General features: G+C 40.5%; 1 protein-coding gene across 1 annotated transcript in view; it reads right to left on the bottom strand.

Moving 5' to 3' along the window:
• Nucleotides 1-4186: 4186 nt before the first annotated feature.
• The window catches only part of CPQ (carboxypeptidase Q), a 158597-nt gene continuing 138959 nt past the window's right edge, over nt 4187-23824 (bottom strand). The window contains exon 8 of the mRNA XM_075743663.1: nt 4187-4688. Coding sequence (XP_075599778.1) covers nt 4528-4688 — 161 coding nt within the window. The 3' untranslated portion in view covers nt 4187-4527. The remainder of the gene's footprint in view (nt 4689-23824) is intronic.

Consider the following 23824-nt stretch of genomic DNA (forward strand, 5'->3'; position numbering starts at 1 on the left):
TCATGTATTTTAACACAATGGTGTTAATCAGGCTACACCAAACACCACTACCAACATTTGACAGTGAAACTGAGGTAAGTTTAGGTAGTGTTCCCCAACTCACCCAGCGAAGCAGAGTAAAACACTGGTACTTGAAGCCACAGTCCCTGCCGCAGTGTTACCTTGCTCTAATTTTTGTGGTCCCTCCTCCAGAGCTTCCCTCTTTAGTTCCCAGAAACCTGATTTTCACATAGTTATACAGAAAATCATGACTGGTGATGAAAACTCACTGCATTGATTACAAAGCTCTGCCTGCCAGTAACAGGCCAGTTGATAATGGCAAGTGGTGGCCCTGATGGAGCTCTCACACGTGTGCTTATGATGTGTTGGGCTTCGGAGTCATCTCAATCGCATTTTGCAGTTCCTGAGCCCCAAGGCACAAAATACACAGATTTTTTCTGTTGGTTAGTCATTCCTAATATCCATATTACAGTACATATGCTAAGACAGAGTGAAAGACTGAAAAAAACCCAGCAAATAATAGAAATTTAACATATACCGAAGGAGGTTGATCTGTCCTGAAGTGAAATCAAACTGCAATCTAAACACAGCTGGTTTTCAATTTCAGAAGTAAAATATTTTTAATTTCACTTTCTATAAAATTGTCATCAAGGTCCCTCCTCCAAGGGCAAAGAGGATTACTAAGAAGAGGGGCACCTAACGGCTTTAATCTGGTGCTAGCACAATATATTTATTAAACAATTGTAACTACAAATCACAGCTCTGTAGCTGGTGAAACCTTCGTTCCAAAGGGCTGGAGCTTCTAGAACTAATGACCATGAAAGACTAAGGTGTGCATGTGGACAGTGCTTCCATGCATTTCCTGTAGACAGAAGATTACAAAGGGTGTAAGTTAAAGCATTTGCATAAGTGTGGTGCGAAGATAAAATGGATTGTGCACAAAATAATATTCCTTTCTATTATACATGATCAGGCTCTCATATCATTTAGCAGAAAAGAGAAGGAAAAAAAAAAAAAAGATGCTTCTCTTCCAGAAAGTCTTGAGTTTTTCCATTCAAGAGTGAGCTGTGATGCATGCATCATTAATTTCTATGCAGAAAACATTGTTCACTTCAACCAGCAATTAGTGGTAACATTTCTATCCTGTGCAGTGATGAGATTTTTATGCTAATCATTACACAGCAGTAAATTAATCATTTGGGCACATTTAGATGGTATGTATATTTCATGAGACAGATATAGATATCAAGATCAGTTTGATATTTACTCATGGTAAATGGAAGTGTCTCAAATCGTTATGGGGGAAGCATACTAACTAAATATATAGCCAGAGATATTTGCAGTGTAGCAGCACCAGAAGCACTGCTTCATCTCTTCTTCCAGGAAATAGGTCTCTTTTTGTTTTTAATTATTTTAAGGGAGGTAAAAATCTTGTGGGATCAGACAGAACTGCATCATTCAAAGAGACAGCAAAACTCCAAGAATGTCTTGACACATGAAGGACAAAAGCACCAACTCAGTTTCCTATCCTGCAATTCTTTTATTACTGGCAAAATTACCTATGTTACATTATGCAGTATTGAAAAGAGACTTTTCAGCGGCATTTGTGCTATACTCTAGTCGGGTAAATGAATTATGTATTGGCCTCGGCCTTCTGTAACTATGTCTGAAAGCTTTGAGTTGTAGCAGAAAGGAAGGCTACCCAGGGGCCTCCCTTCTTCTCAGCAGATGCAAGAGATTTGTAATACCTTGAGGAAAATGTTTATTTGAAATTTAAATTTTTGACATACATTTAAATATTACCGCTGTTTTTTCAACTCTCAGCTCACAGATCTTTGCAGGCAAAAAGCAATCTAGTCCAAAGCTGATAGTGTTTTATTTTATCAGAGGGAAATGTACACCTGGTCTCTGTATCTTAGAACGTTGTCAAAATACTTAAGAAAACCACAGATTTATGGCAGCTGACCCTGACAGTAATAGTGATATAAATAATATCCTCATCTATTACTTTCTCAGCTGAAGTTGAGAAAGATTCTCAAAGATCGAAGGCGGCATGCCAGTGGAAAGCAAAGTTATGCTGGCTCACCTGGATTACTTCAGAACTGCTCTTGAACTGAAAATTGACCAACCAATATATATTTAATTGCCAGCAACTGAAAAAGCATAATTGCTATACTGAGCGGGGATAAAGATGAGATATTGCACAGAAGGTATAAAATCCCACTGGGAAAGGAAAGAAATTTATTAGCATCTCTTCATTTATAGAAATTTTTCGAGAGAGGTACATCCAAACAGGCAGGTTATTAGGACAGCACTATGAACAGCTGAACTGTCAGCTCTGAGAACCATTACAGATAGAAAAAGAAGGGGTGAATCAAAAAGGCAATGTCTTATTTCAATGAAACCTGGTTTTACATGTAAAAAAATCTGGTTTTCAATTTGAGAATATTTTTAATTCCACTCTTTCTATAAAAAGAAGATAGCAATTTTGATTTTTGAACATTTTCTTAAAATCCACTCTGCCAAGCTTCCCTTTAGAACTGTACGTGAAGTTAACATAAAGTTTAAATTTACTTCAGGGGGCATCAAGGTCTTAATTTTTATGGCCTATCTTTTTATGGCCTAGAAAGCACACCTTGGGATATGCTGTGGATGCACGCGCATACCACAGCATACTTCTCCTCTGCAGAGAGTGTTCTTGATTCCAGGGATTCTCCATTTGACTTCAGGCAATGGAGAAAAACACAAATAAATCCCGTTTCCAAGTGAGAAGAGGTTAAGATTTGTAACAATAAATGGAACTTCACAGAGAACCCTTCTGAATCTCTGATGTACAAAGTGGCATACCTTGAGGGAAGAAGATGTGGAACGTAGTTCAGGAAGCAGTCAGTAATATTCTGTGAAAGTCAAGAGTCTGGATTTAAAGACAGCTGAGGATCTGTCAGGTTGAGCACCACCAGCTATGCTCTTGTCAAGCAAATCAGAAAGAAGAACCATAGGCATCATGCCTTGAAAGTAGAGGAAGTTTTTGCTAACTTTATTTCAATACTGTTTCTTTAAAAAGAAAAAGCAGAGCATCTCCAGGCAGCTTTTATGTTTCTGAAATGATTTGGAGGGAAAATTGAAATATTTAATAAATTTGATGTAAAACCGCTATTATCATGGTAAACAGATATCATGGTTATTAATTCTATAAAAATGAATGGCTCATCACTCAGTTCTTGCTCAGCTGCAGAACTGATTAACAGCACCAGGGACTGCCTGCCATTTGGTTTAATACTCCGTGTTGTTTGTTACGTTAGTTGTTTGGTGTTGATTATATTGCAGCAGTTATTCACATCAGTAAAATTTAAAAGCACAAACAAGGATCATGTCACAAAGAAATGAGCGGAAATCATATTCCCCAGCACCAGTTAGATCTTCTCTACAGATACCCCTGAAACTCATCTGAATATTCATAATCTTTGAGCAGGGAAAAAACCCAAACCCAAAACCCAACAAAGTATACAAGAATCAAATTCCCAGATGAATTCCTCCATCCAAGCACGCAGGTACCAGCATCCTCTCGGCTGGCTTCCAGGAGGGGAGGGCATCCCCACAAGAGGGGTGGCTGGGAATGGCTTCAGCAGCCTGAATCGAAACCTGCTCCTACACTTCGTTTGGGTATCAGCTGGCAGGTAGTGAAGATCACAAATCACAGCTGTGATGCCATTTCGGAAACATCATGGCATTTCAGAGAAAAACTACCATACAAAACTCCCTGCATGTCACCATGGTGAGTCTTCCATTAGAAAGAAAAGGACACACACAGTGTTCCATGGGGAGGTGCCTGAAGAAACACAGGAGATCTGGGAGACCTGTGGTTGGCTTCCTATGCTCTATGTCCTGATTTATCTGAGTCTTGCATGAAGCAATCTTTAGTAAGATTTAACAGAGGGAGCTGGACGAACTATTAAAAGCCCTGTTATTTTAGCATTTTGACCATTATTTGACCATTTTACCATATATTACCATTAAACCAGCCAAGATTAATTTGTCCTATAACCTGAAAACCATATAGAAGCTACAGTATTATCTTAAGAGAGTAAAAAGAAATGGCTGTTTCATTAATAGTACATCATTCTAATGCACAAAATGAAAGACAGAAAACAAACTCATAAACGTGTATACTAACTCAATACATTAATTATTCTGATGCAACAAATTTATTTGGTATATTTTTCCTGCTGCACAGGATCACTTTGCATACAAATAGCTATTATATCATATTCAAAGAGGTGTCACATCTTCATCAGAAATTTTAAAAGTACTTAAAAGAAGAAATTTTAAGTGAAAATCACAAATGGAAGACATCAAAACAGCATAAAGAAACAGGAATGTGTAAAAGAGTGTGTGCTTTGAGGAAAACAGGCATAATAATGCACAAAATCAGGGTGAAAAATGGAATTTCCCACAGCTGTAGACCACGTGCATTAGGGGACTCACAATCTTTACAGAAGAACAGAAATCTTCTTTCTTGCTGTTTTATTACCTTGGCAACATCTCCTCCATGTCAGCAATTACATAGGAGACAACAGTCCAAACAGCAGCACAGAGATTCATCTGGTTTGGATCCTGAACTGTCATCGTATCCCCTTGAGAATGATGAAACCAGAAGTATTTACTGAGGTCATCACGCAAGCTGGCACCTACAGAGAAAAATGGGCAATATTCCATTATAGAAATACAAATATTTAAACAGGAATATAAATTTGAATCCATTCCTGGGCTGTTTGTGATTAAATCCACATGTAACTGTATAATGTTCCATAAAATAACTGCACAGAGCCGTGGAATGTGCAGTTTGTAGGTTTTAGGTTAATTGACTTGAGTGAGCATGAGGCAGCAAAAATTCACACAGGGGAAAAGCCGACCTGCCCCTGCGAGACTTGTTTCCTCAGCAACAGTACACATCCATTTTCCTCTCAGACTACCAGAGTCCAAGCAGAGAAATCCCTACAGTAACCCCACATGCGGTGGTGCTTCCTCTGTTCTTCATCCTACTGCTCCGATGATGAGTTACGACTAGGCTGTGGATCCTTCCCTTGGTGTTATTTGTGTTGGGGAAAGCTTTCAAATTTGCTTCTGCTTTTGAGCCTCTGTTCGTCACAAGGACGTGCTGTTTCAGACCAGTTTTCCAGATAACCTGGAGTAACCCAGATAGCCCAGGACTACATTACCCTCGCTGTCAGGAGTCCTCATCAACCGGGGCAGAAGCAAGTTGGGTGAAACAACAGTTCTTCCCATTCAGGAACAACTGACACCCTTTGGGGACACTCGGGCAGGGAAAGGACTACTCTTCCCCCAGCCAGGTGGGCTCAGGGTGCACCAACAATGCCGGTGAGGCATCACCCAAGGCCCCAAGGCAGAGCAAAGCCAAGAGGAGCAGGAGAAGCTGCTGCCCCACTGGGCGCTGCAGCAGAGACACCAGTGGGGTATTTTCACTTTGGCCATTCTCCACCTGGTCCTTTCCCCACCTACCATCTCTGACTCCCCATCCCCTTGCAACTTCTTCTCTCCCAGTTCATTACCTCTGCCTCTTCTTCTCTGCTTTTATCAGCCTCCCTCTGCTTTGGTTTAATCTCAAGAACCCTCTCATCATAACAGAACTCCACCCCAAATTTTGAAAATAAGTAAACATGATGTTTTCCTCCACCACACTGATTCACTGCTTGCAATTCCATTGCATTGATTCCCTCAGTTTGCCCACTGACTGGGGCTAGGAGGTGCACAGCTCCCCCCTAGCACAACAGGACCCCCTCCTCGCATGGTCACCCAACCCAGAGAACAAGCACTGATGTGAATTCATGAGTAAGAGCTGTGGGCCCCAGGTGGAAACACAGACTGAGGCTACTCCTACCATGCCAAGTAAGACAGAAAAAAACCAGGATTGTTTGATTATAAAGATGAAGTAAATAAATTATTCATATATTTATTTACACACAATGGAAATCACTATCAGATGATGAGGACTTTGATAAACTCATGTGTGCTCTTAAGACTTACTGTTATGATTTATCCTGGTTTCCCTGAGATGCCTTTGAAGATTCTCACAGCATAACTGTACATTCCTGTAATACGTATCTTTTGATCACTTGCATAGCCATTCCGGACAGAGTCCAGCTCTCACTGTCGTTAACAGGCATGTTTCTATTGCTGTAATGGGAACTGACTTGGACTGCTTCTTTCCCTGCTACTTTAGACAGAAGAAAAAGAAAGGTAATGCATTTTATAATTCCATTCAAGATGAAGATCCCTTCATGAGAGAGATGATACGCGGAAAGACCAAATGCTATAGCATATGGTTATACAGCATTATGATTGATTTTATTTTAAGAGGCTCTTAAAGAGGCTTGTTTGCTACTAACTTGAAGCAATGCAATCCCACAGAAGTCACTGGGTAGGTTACAGGTGCTGAATTATGTTCCAATAATTTTAGCATTGAATTTATGTCAACTCATATCCACCTTTAAAATTTGATTCTGAATTCTTTTAAATATATACAACCGTAAAAGGGCTGAACTATGATAAATTCTTCAACTGATGGACTTCAGCACTACAGACACATTACAAGTTAAGCCACTGAGGCAAAGGTGTTACAATTTTTGAACACTTTTATAAGACTCAAGGCAAAAATTGGTTGCCTGGAATTTGCCATAGGCATTTCACTAATAACAGTAACTATGGATTTGATTTACAGAGTAGCGTTTTATCTCTGTGAATGGAACAAGGATAAACATCCTTTGCTTTGTAATGTTTAACTCCCTGAAATGCTGAAATCTAAATTGATGGTAAAAAATCAGAAAATGATCTGACTTTGGCATCAAGCAATTACTGCACAAGAAAAATCAGAGTATGTGAGTATAGAGAATATTGAAGGGTTCCTAAACTGGCCGTGCTGTCTCTTTCATGGCTTGGGCAAGCATTGAAGTCAGTGACCTGTAAACACCTTGTGAGACTAAGGAAAGGACCCTAAGAAAGCAGTTTTATCCTACCTAATTCAAAAAAAAAGTGAAAATCCATGTTCTTGGCTTTGAGCACAACAACAATTTACAGCCGCGGGCCCCACGCAAGCCTCTAGACATGAAACACCCTGGGGCACAGCTATGACTGCAGGCAATTTTCATGTCTCCTGCCTCAAACTCGAGACTCCTCCATGTTGATGTGAGCTGCCCAGAGATATTTATGGCTTCCAGAGGTCGCCAGGCTGCGGCAAGACACTGAATCAGCACCCTTTTGCCAGCAAATACATCCAGGAATGAGATCAGCCCCTGCAGGTGGCCACGAAGAGGGAAGTTCTGCGGGGCTCCGTGGACTGCAGTCATGTTGGGTTACCTAAATAAAGTCCATGGGATCCTACAGCCCCTTTTCTAAAAAACTAACAGAAGCAGCAATGCTGTGAGCACAAAGAGCCATCCTACAGAAGGCAGGGGTAGGGAGAGAACAAATCTGCGTAACCCTTCAAACAGTGAGGTTTCAAAGTATGTCAGCTGGCTGACCAAACTGGATCCTCGATAGGCACTGTATTATTAACCCTTCTGCAACAAAATTTGCCTGGAAGTCAAACATGCCACTTCCAAAAACTTGAAAGAAACTGGAAAAATTCACCTAGGCACAAGTTTTAAAACTCCAATTGCTAACCATTTTGTTCTGTCACCTAAAATTTATCTAAGGGGGTTATTTTGTTGTTATTATGTAATGCTTTCCTCAGGAACAGCAGCCACTAACAAATGGAGGTTTATTTTTGCCAGCTACATAAGCCAGCAGTCAAGTAAAACAGATGAGTAGCCATGTCTTGTAGACCTGCTATAAATTATTCACTCATCTCCATGCTAGCCACCTAGAAATGGGACAGTATACAGCCTTACAAGAGTCTGAAAGGTCTAATTAAGTACTTAAAAATCTTCAGATGGGAAGTGTTATGTAGATATGTATCACCTATTTAATTCTGATTTTTAGGTGGAACAAAACAGAAAAACAAGGGAGAGGCTGGGTGCTCCACCATCATGTTTTATGTGCTTTGCTGCTCTCCTGTGCTTGCAGAGCAAGAACACCCATAAAGAAAAAAGAGGCGTTTGCCAAATAACCCTCTTTCATTGTCCATTTTCAGTCTGTTCACATTTACAGTGATGCGAATCACATGAGGAACACTGCTGGCCGATAAGGAATTCAGTGAGAAACTGCTTCTAGCTGGATGTAAGTAGATGTCGTGGCATGGAAACAGGGAATGTTAAAAACCGCTGCCAAAAATGCTGTACTTATTATTCGAATGCATCAAAAATACTGGAAATTAAAAACTGAAAATAATTAATAATTTACAGCTTCAATAAGATAACATACAGATAATTCATCATGCCATTACAAAGAAGCAAGAAACCCTCTTTAGTTCAGTTACCTAATGGACCCTATTTAGTGCCACTTGTGATCCCTCAGGTGCCTGGTGGGACCTGATGGAGAAGATATATCTCATGTCCAGAGCAGCTGCTGGGGCCAGGCAGTCTGCTATTCAATAGCATGACGGGTGTGCTTTGGGATCTCAAAGCAGGGTTCTCCTTGTCGCAGCGAGGCACCACCTTACCTGCCATTTGTGGGGAATCATTGCATAAGCAGGGCGAGAGGCCAACACTCAGTAATGCCTCTAACTTCTCAGGTTGGGCTTTCTGGTTTCTTTGTTGTGGCCATTGTGGGGTTTTATTTTGTTTTGTTTTTCTGCTTTCGACTCCTCCTGAGACTGCTTCCCTATACTTGACCTTTTAGTGAGTCTGTACACTGAGCAGGCTGCAGATGAAACCAGTTTGTCCTCAGGTCAGAGAGCAGGGCAGCACTTGCCAACAGATCAACTTACTCCATAAACGTAGTAATTTTAAAAATATGCACAACCAGCATATGCTCTTTTGTGACCAAATGCCTTGAAATCCCAAATTGCACTGGGGGGCTTGGGGTGATACTGGTGTCATCTGAGCTGACAAAATCATTAATCACAGGGGTACCTTTAGCACAGCGGGCAGGTGTCCTGTGAGCAAATCCAGCTCCTACAAAATGTATTGATCCTGATTCAAATATAAATACTATTTATCCCTTCTCCAAGTGCTTCACCTTCTTTTAAGACTTGCCATCTTCCAAGCTTTGCCACCAAGCACAAGCGTTTCTTTGTGAATTGGTTCAGCATCATACAGTTGTGAAAAAAATAATGCAATGGTATAAAACTGCAGCAAAGCAGTCCATTGCTTTTTGCTTTGTTAATGTGAATTACGGTCCCTGTTACCAGAAGCAACAACCAAACAAAACAACTGCTGTCTGTCCACCTTTTGCGCCTACTGTTGCCAGCCCTCTCCATTTGTCTCCATTTGTGCCATCAAGACCTTGTTTCCTAGCCCCAGATGGTGGCTACCTCATGGAGCAGGAGGCACACCTTCTGTGCCACTGCACCGGGGGCACCATCTCCAGAAATGGCATCTCTCCATCTACCCATCTGGAGCTCCTTACTGGCGTCCACCACAGGGCCACTAAGATGATTAAGGGACTGGAGCACCTTTCATATGAAGAAAGGCTGAGAGAGCTGGGGCCGTTCAGCCAGGAGAAGAGAAGGCTCAGGAGGTGTCTTATCCATGTGTATAAGTACCAGATAGGAGGGAATGAAGAAGAGAGATCCAGGCAGTGCCAACTGACAGGACAAGAGACAATGAGCACGAACCAAAACACATCAAATTCCATCTGAGCACCAGAAAACACTGTTTTACTAAGAGAGTGGTCAAACATTGGCACAGGTTGCCCAGAGAGTTATCTCCATCTACGGAGATATTCAAAACCGCACCGGGCATGGTCCTGGGCAACCTGCTGCAACTGGCCCTGCTTTAGCAGGGGGGTTGGATGGGATGATCTCAAGAGGTGCCTGCCAATTCCAGTCCTTCTGTGGGACTCTCTAACCCATGGTGCCATTTCCTTGGCTCATTCGGGTATCTCTTATAACTCACACACCATAAACAAATTCTTCAAGTCAAGCTCATTCATGTCTCGAACTCATTTCATGAGTGTCTGCATAACCAGCTATCTCATACACGGTTTGATGCACTGCATAAGGCAAGGAAAAGCAGGTGCTCTGGCAATTGATACTGACAATCCATTTTCAGTAATCAGCTGTGTAAGAGCATCTTGAGGAAAGTCCAGACACACACATTGAGGAATTCTGAAAAAACAGCCCGTGCCTTCTAGCTTCTGATCTCAGCACAATGTGAATAATAATTAGCCAGTAACCAGAATATTTACATGCCTTACAACATCCCCACATTAAACACCAACTCTTCACACATTAATAAACTGCCACATTTTTTCTTGCCAACTTAAGAAGATGCAAAGCTGCTATTGAGGTAAAAGGATGAATGGACTACAAAATGAATGATGAGCGTGTCAATGATGACCACTGCTTTTTGTCAATCATCGTCAGGCTATGCTGCCTTCATATGCACTGCTGTGGTAAGTCATCATTAGATTAAACTCTATTGCCAGATATTTAAGCATTAAAATTATCATCATTTGTGCAAACAATGACTGTAAAATTAGTTATTTGTTATGAGAATGACTACAAAGGCAGCTTCCATAAAACAGAGGTAGCTTCAAGGGGGAAAGCATATAGTAACTCCTGAGTATTTTTTCAGTGTAAAACATTTTGCATTACATTCCTCCCTACATTTTCTTTCTTTTTTATATCCCAAATAGCATTTAATTGCAAAAGGAAGCCAAACATGAGTCTTGAAGTCAGTATGTTTGCAGTACAGCCCTATCAATGGCTTCCCGGTTGTCTTCGCTTTCAAGTCAACTTTGCAACACAACTACTGCATGGAACTGTCAAATACAATGGGAAATTCCCCACTGTTTGTGTAACCTCTCTTGGGTGTGCTGGGTCTTCAATATTACAGTTAGATCTTTGGGATACTGACCTCTACATGTATATTGCCCTATATAATGAAGTTAATATGCTAATGAATTACAATAATATATAACATTTTTAGATTTCATTTTACAGTAGTCACTAGTGGAGCTGACAGAATTGCCACTCTGCTCTTTTACACAGTATATATACCTCTCCAAACAAAAAAGACTCCAGTTCATAAGAACATACACTCTAAACAGACAAGAGGGACTGCAGGATGAGAGAGGCATGCAGAGATGAAATGGCACATTCATTTTCTCCCAGCAGCTGAGAAAGGAATAGATGCCAGACATCTGAGCCTAGGTCAGTACCCTGTTGAGCAAGCCGTACTACCTCCTAACAGCAGAGTTGGAAATGCCTTAATGAGAGATATTTTGCTCAATTTTTCCAAAAGTTTACGAAGCTAAAAGAAAGGCTTTGCAAGATAACTTACATGTGTATCTCTTGCATCTTCCAAGTGCCTATGTGTTCAGGCTTCATCTTCCTGTCAAGACAAATCTTCATACTATCAAAGGTACTGCTTGTAGTAAGATGTCAACACAAGCACCTGATCCAAAAACTTATTTTTATTTCTACAGTGATTTTCCTGTCTACAAAAGACAGATTTCCCTTCTTCTCCCATCTGTTAAAGATTGCTTTTGTTTCTGCATTTTCCTTAAGACACAAGGAAAGTAACTCTGTTACTTCATTACCAAGTTTATTCCAATCTCAGACTTTTTAATGCAAATGACACTATTCAGGAATGTACTAAGAAACTACAATGCCTTGGAAATAAAGCAAGACCTGATGAAATATTTACGTCCTTTTCCTTTACACTGAGTACTTGGAATTAGGAAGAAAAAGAGGCATCGCAACCTTCTGTGCAGTTAAAAACTGCTATGTACCAGGAAAGCATAAAATATTGAAGACAAGAAGCATTCCCCTCCTCACACCGGAGTGCTAATTCAACTTTGTGCTCGTATGAAATGGAGGTGTGGGGGTACGCATCTGTCCATACAGTAACAGAATCAATAGCCTCTCACTTCTTATAGCTGGATCATCGCTGCTCCAGACATTTTAAAAGGTCAAAACTGCAGGGCAGAGGTTGGGAGACGCATGGTTTTTCCTTCAAAGGGTATGTGTCAAAGAGCTACCAAAGGAAAAGAAAAAGATAAAAGATATGAACAGGAATATAATTTAATTCTATTTTTTATATTTTCATTTTGTGTCTTTTTAAAACCCAGCAAAGTCATAAATCTTAAACGGTCAGGCAGTAAGCCTGCTGCAATGGTAGTTCTGTTTGGGATGGGTTGGCTGGAAGGCTCCCCCCATGCCACAGCATCCTCGGTGCTGCAAGCCCCGCGGAGCGCTTGGCTGTTTGCGCAAGGTGTTGCACAGATGTTTTGTGAGCTGCCCTCGCTTAATTGCAGTCTTCAGAACTATTACCGTAATGAAAACCCAATTATTGCAGACATGTATTGCATGTATTTCGGTGCACATATTAACCTCTTCTTTCGTAGGATAACCTGTAGTTGATAGTTGGCTTTAATGTCAATTATTTCATTATCCATTTTTCAAGTAAGCAGAAGCAATGGCGAATGCTAATGTTGTTTAGTGGGGCGCTGACAGCATTAGTTCTCCTGTCATTTAGTCTCAAATGATGAAATTACAGGCTAAGTTGCTTGAGTTTCGTGGCTGCAGACACTGAAACAGTTTCCAGTACAGAGCTTATAAATAACATCAGAAGCCCTGCTGTTTCACCTCCTGAGTCATTCTCTCAAAAGTCTTTAAAATTCATGATTCAAACAACAAGGCAGAAGAAAAGCTTTCAGCTGGTTGTTTCAGTGGCTAATTAAATGAGACTACAGTGGAAGGGAGACAATATGAAGTGTGCATGATTTCTTGTTTTGCTTAATGCATTTGAGAATTAATCCTCTGGATACACTAAACAGACTAAATTACAGCTCAGGATTATCACAGTTACTTTTGCAACGCATTAACCTTTCACTCATTGCGGCAGAGGACCAGTGACAGCTGGGGATTCAATCTACACTCGCACAAAATCCTGTGAAATGAGGTCTCAGGGAAGGAAGTTGTTCTACTCCATAGAGCACAGGTTGACTAGATTCTAAAATAACACCCTAAACAGCCCCTGACTGGAAAAAAAACCCAAACAAACAGATGAAGCTTCAACAGTAAAAGGCACTGGAAGTTCTTCCTCCATTCATCCACCCTCTGTCTTAAATCAGCAAGGCTCTATTTTTAAAATAAGAAAAATAAAAGGGTAAATCTTCCTAGCTGGGTATTGAACAGCCAAGCACTGCCCAAATGCGACCCCACGCTTGCAGGCTGACTACCTCTGATGGAGAGATCCGCCACAGGCTCACTAATCCCTTTTTTGAACCTATTTACACCTCTGCCCGCCACAGCCCCTTGAGAAAACACACTGTGTGCCCGAGCATTTCATGTGGGCACACTACAGTTCTCGCTTTGTGAGCTGCAGAAGTATCACCCTGCCTTTGTTTGTTTGAGTTCTCCATACCATTGATGGTTTAATGTATTATTATCACACCCTACCTCAGCAGCTTTTTCCCAAGCTGAAGAGTCTTCCTCATATGGAAACTATTTAATATCTCTGAGGATGCAGGCTGCTGGTGACTCCTCTTCTCCCTTTTCTAATTCTCTTTCAGCATTCCTAAGACAAGAAGCCCAAATTGCCCACAAATGCCAGAGTGTGAATGGACTTGTGATGTGACTGTGGTGTACCACAACACACTACCTAAGGATGCTTTCAGTTCCTTCTCTCTTCCTTCCCCAGCAGCACAAAGGACTGTGTTTTTTACCATCCCTGGTTACCGAGCTGACAATTTCAGACAATTATCCACAATGATTCTCAAATCTTTCTTCTGAAAAATAACTTGTCTGGATCCTGTTGTCATATATGCATAGCACATATACTGCATTACTGTGAATTTATTGACAATGAAATGTCGCTGGCTGTTGTATTACTTAGGCATTTTCTGCTATAAGACTACTGTCACATTCTCACAATCAGCATCAGTTTTGATACTAAATATTTGAAGTATTCATCAGCAAACTTTGCCAACTTGCTATTCACTCCCTTTGCAGCTAACACTGAATTTGATGAAGATCCAAAATCTCCCCAAAAAGGTGGCTGAGCAGCCTAATAAAGCCTTTCTCCATTATGAAGACTGACAATTTATTTCTACCTTCTTTTAATCAGGTATTACTCTGCAAGAAGAAAATACCTCTTATCTCACAGTAGCTTATTTCTCTAAAGGTCTTTGATCCAGGAGCTTTTGAAGACTCAACTGTACTTTGCTGACCAGATCCAACTACAAAACCGGTTATAAACTACTCTGAAAAAGCCCTGCTAGATTGGTGAGGCATGACTTCTTTCTTCTAAAGCTACGTGGACTCTTCCATTACTTTTGTATTTCCCGTCTTTGCAGCCCTTCTCTTGGCTCTGTGACCACCCTGGTTCAGTGATTCACAGATCCCTGTTTAAGGTATTCCTTATTTTGGGCATTTCAATCTAGAAGGATTACATACCTGTATTAGATGTCTGCATATGTCTGTATATATTCTGTGTATTTTAATAAAGTTTATTTCATTTGTGATTTCTTTAAGATGAGGTGTATGGCTACATATATTATTTAGATACTACTTGATAAATTTGATAGTTTTAAAATTGGTTGTTCGATTTATAAATCCTTTATATTTTGCTTTCTCTTTTAAATATTGTGCAAGAGGTATGAAAGTCATTGCAAAATTGACAATTTCTCTAATTTAGAATTCTTTTTCATATGGTTTTTTATGCCTCAGCTCAGCAAAGCAGTTAAAGTTTGAGCATGTGATTTACTTTAATGCAATTAAGCTTTAAATGTCACACATGAGGGTCAAGTGAAGTACTTTATCAGACTGGGACTCGTATAAACCATCTTTCTGAACCAAAGGCATTTCTGTATATCTCTATACTCTTTGTATAACTGCACCATGTAGCTGATGTTATAAACTTGCTTAGAAACCCAAAGTCTTCAAGGTCATGGTGGATTTTAGATGTCGGACCATTAGACAAGGCTGGATGAATACTATGATGATGATAATAAAATATCCTTCAAAATATCTGTTGTTACTCTCATTAATGCATACTTGGGTTTTAAACCAATGTAAGTTATTTCCTAATAAATGTTAGATGCTCCAGATATTGATGATGAAATACCTCTTTCATTTGATCTACAAATCAGTGTATATTTAGCTAGTTCATTATTAATAGAAAAAACAGAGAGGTGCTTGAAACAAAGTTCAGATCTGATCTTATCGCAAGGTTCAGGGCTGTTCAGATCTGGGAGTTTTGAGCCATTTCTGAAACAAAGCGGTAGTAATCCTTCCCATTCTGGTCTACAGATCATGTCCCATGGGCTGTGAACACAAAGTAGTAGGAAGGAAAATAAGCAATTCTAACCATTCAATGCTCTTAAGCAACAAATTGCATATTTTTGTCAGCAAAGCTGCAAAGAAACAATACACTTTAACAAAAAAAGAATTAAGGCACAATGAAGACACCTGCTGCAACACTGTTGTCTGCAATCGCAGAATCTTTCCCTGCTTTAATGTTTCCTGAAATCACATGGGGCTCCCTTTGGAAAAGAAAAGGAGAAATTAAAGGGAGGGAAGGACAGAAATTCCTTACACCTGCTCTGACTCTGCAGTCTATCACTACCTGTATGTGGGATCTGGCTAATCCACACAGCAGGACTCATCCTAGAAGACGACTGAGCAAATAAAGCAATGTCCCTAACTAGCATGATTCTTCCAACCTGTAAATTTCAGTTGCTGCAATAGCTATTTTTCCACGGTACAAACATAGTGAGTGACTTGTTAAAATGCAAATATCTTTGAAGTGAAACAGAAGTTATACAAGCTTTGAAAGAACACTAAGAGAAGCTGACAATTAGTTTTAAGTTGAAAGGTTATCCTGCTTGCTTTCAGTGACACAGCCTCAGTCATACCAGTAAGTGGAAATAGCGTTTGCCTTAGAGACAGGCTTACCACATTCTCTGTATTACCTTGCACAGAACATGCTGGTTTATTATTAATTTGAGGGTTTGTTTGTTTGGGGTTTTTTTCATGCAAATTAAATCTATATGGGTGAAGGCTCTATTTAAAAAAAAAAAAAAAAAGGCAAAAAAGCGCAAAGATTGGCTGGGTGGAACTTTACAGAAGCAGAACAAGGCACCAGCATGTCCAGTTGCCCCAACGCCAAGCTGTGAGCTGTGAGCATAGCTTTGAAAATCTTCTTCCAGATGCCATCTGACCACTTCCATCGCATTCTCATTATTGCACAAATCAAGAATCAATACATATTTTTCAGCATATGAGAATAAAAATGTCCAAGGCAGCTTTTTAAATTATATGCTCATGTTGCTCAGTGCAGCTTTTACAGAAATTTCATGAGCAGCATGCCAAATGGCACAATGTTTTACACATGATGCAACGAGTGCAGATAATTTGATAAAAAGTGACCGTACTCTACACGATACAGAGTAAACTGGACTAGATGATCTCCAGAGGTCCCTTCCAACCCCTGCCACTCTGTAAACAAACCTTTATTAGTTTAAACACTCCTTACCATACTTCTGATATGTTGTGACAATGCTAAAACTTAAAGCAGTGTTTACAGCTGTATAAATCAAAACCCTTTCGATTTGGATGCAGTCAAAGAAATCAAGTGCAAACACCCTCTTGCAAAGCTGTTTATGGTGTTACATGCAAACACCACCTATGGCACAATGCAAAGGGGGAAAAGAGCCAGTGATGACAATTGTTAGCAGTCTAGAACAAGTGATGTGACTTATGAAAGATTATTACTGAATTATTATAATGATTTTAATAGAAAGAAGCTGGAATTTAATACATTCCTTCAAAAAATCTTAATCTCTGCATTGCTATGCTTGCCTTTCATAAGAGGGTCCCCAAATGCAACTTTTCATAACCAGAATCCAGTTTGATTGACACTTGGGGCATTAAACACAGATTAGATGGATTTAGATCTCTATCCTCACCAACCTGCCTTTCTTCTGATTGTTGTAGTAATATACACTTCTTTAATCACTTAAAATGTTTCTCATTCTATGATGTTCATCATTAAGAGAAATCTGAGAACATAGATGAACCTTACAGTCCATCAAAAAGTTCAAAATACTCAGGTTTCATTGGAAAAGAGTAGATATGACAATTGGTTCCTTTCAAATACTTAAATTGAAGACTTTTTACACAGCAAACACATACATATACATACAAATATACATATACCAGCCCACATATAATTTAAAACCTTTCTGGAGCCAACTATGCACTTGCTAAATAGAATGGCATGCTGCAAAATTAAAAGGACTTCAATGACTACTCAGTCAAACTGGAATTAAAGTTCTTACCTAAAAATAACATCTGAATGGAAAAAAAATTAAACTCTGGCCAATATTTATTTTACTTTTACATCCTCACTTTTGCATCTTCACTTTAAAACTGACAGGCATTTGATAGTAAAGAAGAAAAGGTTGATTCTTCTCTCGTTCCAGGTAAGTACAGTCCAATTGTTCCCAGGCTGCCATCAAGTCCCACCACTGCCAGCAGTGTCCACAGCTGTGACTCCAAAGGTGGCTCTGGGTTTGGAAAAACACAGCGTAGCATAGGAGGCTATAATAATTACTTCAATAATTAGATTCTGTCTTGTGCTGTGTTATCGAGAGCCCAAGGCTTATCTGGAATTAGAAGAGGAACCCAGAGTGCCTTTACAGCCATCTATTTTAGCGAATGGAGCAGCCAAATATCCTCTTCTTGAAACAGTGAAAGAGCAATCACACTTTTTCCTGTCTCAGTGAATTTAAACTGCACTGCAAATCAACAAGGAAAAGAGAATGACCAGAGAAAAGCAGCAAAAGGTGTGTAGTAATGCTATCCACGACGGGGACATGTATTCAACACTGTCCTGTTTTTTTGCCACAGAAAGGATGCTCTACACCTAAAAGAGGGAGGCAGATGTTCTTGCCCAGGTAAGCCGTAAGGAGCGCTGAGAGAGGGGCCCAAGCCATGATTCGGACCGCGCAGGGAGGTGAGGCCAAGACCCGGCCAGCTGGGGAGCAGCGACACAAGACACGGGCGAAGCAGCGATCCTGCCCGTTTCCACAGAGGCGGGAGAGCTGGCTTGGCAGGCAGGAGCTCTCACGCCTGTTAAATTATTACAGGAGTGTTTCTTAGCGCTCTCTTAGCTCAGGCCCTGAGGACCATGCCCAGCTCCTTCCCACTTCCTCTCTAATTAGAAACTTGAAGTCATTACTTGGGTCAAGGGACAGTGAAATGAAATTGTTAGCAGGTTTGGTATACCGAGTGAAAAAGTTTTTATGACACCAAGATAATGTTCTCAAAAACACCGCACCATGTCTCGAAATCATTTTACCATTAATAGATTTCCTGGCAGCTACTAGTCTGACCGAAAGAGAGGAGCTGCATGGAAATGAAGAAAGCAAGCAAATGACATTTTTAACTGTGTGATGATCCCTTCTTTCCCCCGAGCATCCTGAAATAAAAGACATAAATGCAGAGCACTTGGAGGCTTCAACAGCATCCAGTGCATGTGCTTTTAATTGTGACTGCACATTAACATCTGCCCTAAAATCTAGCCAGCAGGTTTTGGTGGACAAGAAAAGTACCCATAGTAATTAGGCAGGCAGACTAATTAACTAATTAACTTTCTTCAATGCTTCCCATTTAGCACATCTTAGGGATTTAAAATTAAAGACATGTATAATTTGGGATGTTTTCAAGATTAAGATGTCTAAACCTTGTCGATTAGTCTTAGCTGCACAATGAAATCTGTTTCTTAGCTAGAAGTTAGAAGGGCTAAAATTGTTCAGGCCAAGAAAACAAGCTGCTGCAGCGGAGTGTTGAAGCCCTGACACATTCAGCCTGTGCTTCCCACACTCCAGCACAGCAAGAGAGCGAGAGCTGCCCTGTCAGATCCCATCTCCTTCATGCTGCTGGCAGCTACAAGCTCCAGAGTAATGGTAGCTGGAGAGCTAATAACAATTTTCAAGGCTGGCAGCGACACTTCTGTGCAAACAGCTTAGGAACCTCCCCAGCATAGAGAAAAAAACCCACCCCAAGAATTAACTTAGGGTTTGCCAATATTAGGAATTTTAGCCATTAGTGGTCATCTATTTCTGCAGCTTTCTGCATGCAGGCTGTGATCAGAGACGACACAACGAGACTGTGCTATGGCTTGCCTGAACCCGGTACAGACTGCGTAGGTACGGACCGCAGCCTACAAGGCTGCTGTCTGCTTCTCCAGGGGCTGCTTTGAATGCAAGGGCCCAAGTCAGTCTGTGAGGCGCACCAGTCAGAGCCCGCGTGCTACAAAAACAACCACTGCCCAGACTTCAGCAGTATTTTTTTAAAGACTTCTTTAGTGACACCTATATGCGCTACATGTACATGGGGCCTTAGTTCTGCTCTGAAATACAAAGGAAAAGACACTAACAACTTTTTTGGTCATTTCAAACCCATTCAGCTTATTTCAGAGTCTCTGTAATTTGGAAGCGAAGGGCTGCTGCTGCAACGTCTCATCTGCTTGCAGATTTCATTTTTAAAGCACGGAACAGGAATAATACGCAAGGAGTCAATAGCGATCATTGGTGTCATTAATATTTCCTGCTTATCTCTGGCCTAAATCTGGAAACCAACTAAAAGATGCTTTCATTTGAGAGTAGCTAGCCTGGAAAGCTGAAAGCCTAAGACTCCACACAGTGCTACCCCAGACACTTCATCTCCCCACTCCCCTTTCCCTTCCCATCTGCCTTACACCGCCTTTCAGCTCCGGCCAAGTGCTGCAGTGGGAAGCCGCAGGCACCCAGCTGCAGGACGAGGGCCTCGGATTTATATTATACGGAAACAAAGGCTCAAAGGAAAGACTGCAGCATAATTTACATCTAACCCTTTAAATAACACACAGAACATTCCTGCATCTAAAAGGCCACTGACTGTAAAGAGTACTGTGAGCCTGGCTACCTGGGTTATTTAGCACTATTTAGACTATATGCAGACTAGCACTACTTAGAAGATAAAAACAGCTGGACTAGGAAAAAACCCAAAGGTTCAGCCAGCCTGCTACTCTGTCTCCGGTAGCAGCCAATGTTGTGAGAAAGAACGGGAGAAACAGAGTTCCTTCAGTACATGTGTCCAGCCACCAACAGCTTATGGACTTTTTGAATAGGAACTTGCATTCATATCACTGTGTTGGAAAGCCTTTGCTGGACCTCTCTCCCATGCAGTAGTCCATCCTTTTTCAATTTATGTTTGATCATGGTCTCCAAAACATCTTGAGGCCTTGATTTCCTCCATTCAGCTATCCATTGTCCAGGGAAGGGTGCCCTTTTGTCTTAAGTCTGTTCTCTGGTTAGTGTTGATGCTCTGATCCTCTGGTTATATTATAAAAGGTAAATTGTTATTGTCTATAATATAAAAGAGCACTATCTATAATATAATTTTATAGAGGATAACTAGTCATCTTTTCAGTCTTGTTCATATGTCTCTCATGTACTTTTCATTTTTCTTTCCAGAGATGATCACAGTTTTGTTGATGGCTTCCACCTTAAGTCACGATGGAACAATATCTGATAAAACCTGGAACTAGCCAGGTTCGTGTCTGCACCAAATTCCAGAGAGTAGCTTGTACAGTATAAGGATTGGTTTGCTTTGATTAATCTAGTATTTTGTAACCCATATTATCTTGCTGCAGTAATATACAATGCAAAGAACTTCAGTTTCATGGAATCTTTAAGATAGTCTGACAACTAAAGGCAGAGCTGGGAAAAGCTGGAATTTTCTTTTTGTGGCACATGACACAATTTTGCTTTTTTCTTTTCCCAAGTCAAATGAAAATAAAAGGCACCCCAAACTTTTCTCACAAAGTGAAATAAAACAGTAAAGCCAAAAACTCCAATCACGCACATTTTCTTGACTTAACACATATTGCTCTACAATTCTAACTAAACATTTATTCTTAGCAGATCTCTCCATTCTGTTATTTTCTATTACAATTTCATCAAAATAGATCTTGTTTATACAAATCAACATGCCTCAATATCTTCCTTTCCTTAAAGACTTAAAGAGCTTATCTACCTACAGAAACTACTTCTGCAACGCATTCTAACTATGAAAAAACCCCAAAGCGTACACCCAGGATCAATGCTTTTAATGCCAGTCACAAAAGCACTGTGATCTCCAGATGCTACTGGAATACAGTATGATCCAGCACCGCAGTCCGTGTCCTCAGTACACATGATGGCTCCCTTTGAATTAACTTTCTGATCCCATAAAACATGTATAAAAGCTCACAGTTATGTTAATCACTGAGGCCAGCAGAAGAGACAAAGAAAATGATGTATATTATAAAGTTGATCCAAACAGGATGGACAGCGTATTTAGGGAGTAAAAAATGGAAGGATGTATAGAGTGGGGCAGCACAGGAGTCTGAGGCTATTTGATATCTTCATTATAGACCAAAACGATGGAGTAGAGTCTTCCTACACTAAGAGATGACACCAACCAGGGACCTACAGCAGGGACACTGAGGGCAAGATGAGAATTTCTTAAGCGATCTTCACAAACTGAAGGCATTTGAAAAAAAAACAAACAAGGATGTTGATCAGTACGGGCAAGTATAAACTACTACACCAAGAAAGGAAATAATTAACTGCACATAAAAGCCTGCTGCAAGAGGAAAGAAAGAGCCATGTCTCTGGGTTCATAATGGAAAGAAAAGAGAGCTAATGCACTTAAATTGCAGCAGGAAAGACTTAGGTTGGATACTAGAAAAACCTCCCTAAGCACTAAGAATAGCACTGAGACAGACCGGTTGGTCTATAATGTTTCCATTAGAGTAAGTCTTCATGAACAGCATAAACAAACGTGAAAGAAATGACACAGGCACTGGCGAGACCGTGTTGGAAAGGAGGATGTTTAGAGGCTCTCTAGAGACCTTCTTGCCAGCTCTGTGGTTCTTTGAAATCTTGTCTGTTTGTACGCATTTCTGAAATAGCTCAACAGACTACAGATCTTCTTTCTCTGGCGCTTGACCCATGACTACAGCCAAGTTTGGCCTGCGAGGCAGAGGGAAATTCAGGATTACTATTCCAAGTGGACCTTGCATGCAGCAATAAACTAGACATCAAACTTCTGGAGCAACCTCGTTGCATTTTACAGACAGCCTAGAAATAAGAACATTACATCAGAGAAATGTCCCACTCCTAAATATTTCACATGAACTGCAATACATGTACGTGTGGAAAATACTGCTAAAAGTTCCACCTCTAGAAGTTTCCCATTTAGGGAATACAAGGCATAAAAAAATATTAAAAATCACTTCTGTGACTTCATTAGTGCTAAGTTTAGTTTTCATCTGCTCAGAGATGGGCAACTGAGCATTGATGTTCCTCAGCCTGCTTCCAGCACTTTCCACTGTGCTTTGGTTGTTGTTGCTATGGGTTTGGATTTGGGGAGGGGGAGAAGCAGGCAGGCAATCCAGATAATCCTTGTTTAGGTAAAATCGCCTTACTTTAGAATTCTTCACAAGAACCTGTGTCCTCAGATAATTTAGTTTTTCTGTCTTGTATCTCTAGTTTACTTTTGTAAGTTGCTTCCAGTAGCTTCCAGCCAGTGAGGTGTTTGTACGACACACATCCCTGATGGAACTGGGGATAGCTGTAAAAATGCCAATACTGTAAACGCTCGTGTCTGCTCCTAGGGATGGAGAATCTACCCTTTGAGAAACCAAGCTGCTCAACTTCTTTCCCTTCCACAATGCCACATTAATGGTTTTTAACTGCTTCCAATTTTAAAATCTATAAACATTTTCTAACACATGGATGATCCCAACTGACAACAGATGGATAATCAAGCCCACTAACAACAAACTTGCTCTCTTCTTAGTAGCAGAGGAAGTTGTACATTTTTAGGAGTAATCCACAATCCCTCAGGAGTCTGGAGACCAGAGTCTGAAAATCCCTGCTTTCAGCTATTTCTTTATTTCAGCTTTCTTCAAAAACAGCAGCAATAACTACAAAAATTCTGCTGTCCCAGAAGGTCATTGCTCAGGTTTAATATAGTTACTAGAACTGAACTGGTTTAAAATCCAGTTTAGCCAGCTAAGCAACAGGAAACATGCCCATTTTCTTTGGTGGATTTCCAAGCCCTACATGGTGATTGAGACAGCGCTGTCACGGGCACTGCAAACAGCCGAGAGCTGTGGACATACCGGCCCTGAAGGATAATAATTCTTAATTAGGTTTTCTGGCTCTTTGGATGGAGAACTCGAATAAACTGCTGCTCGCGTTGAGGTGCATGCTTTGTCCTTGAAGACAGATTTGTTTAAGTGTCCCTAAAATACATCTGTAGGAAGCTCTTTCCACATATGCTGCTGTTTTCTTTACATGCATCCATAACATTAGATCAGGTAAAGCTGCTCTTGTGCTAAATAAATGCAAGGTCTAATGATTCCAACAGAAGATGGACCAGCTTAATTAGGAAGGTATTGAAGACTGCATCCTCTTTATTGCACCTTACAGATAAAAAATAGCTTCTCAGCACCCCTCATGTAACTGCTATCATTAGGGAAACAGAGGAAGCATGAAATTGTTCAGTGATGATGGCAGCACATGCTGGAGGCAGAACAGTAACCCCGTACCTTCTCTCTTGCATTCCTATGCAGCCCATGATCCTTTCTTGAGGATTTGCGACTACAAAATACAAATGTATATTTAGTTTCTTTCACACTTAGTGTTTTTCTGGCTGAATTGA

The sequence above is a fragment of the Balearica regulorum genome, chromosome 2, assembly GCF_011004875.1.
Source record: "Balearica regulorum gibbericeps isolate bBalReg1 chromosome 2, bBalReg1.pri, whole genome shotgun sequence".
Classification (NCBI taxonomy): domain Eukaryota; kingdom Metazoa; phylum Chordata; class Aves; order Gruiformes; family Gruidae; genus Balearica; species Balearica regulorum.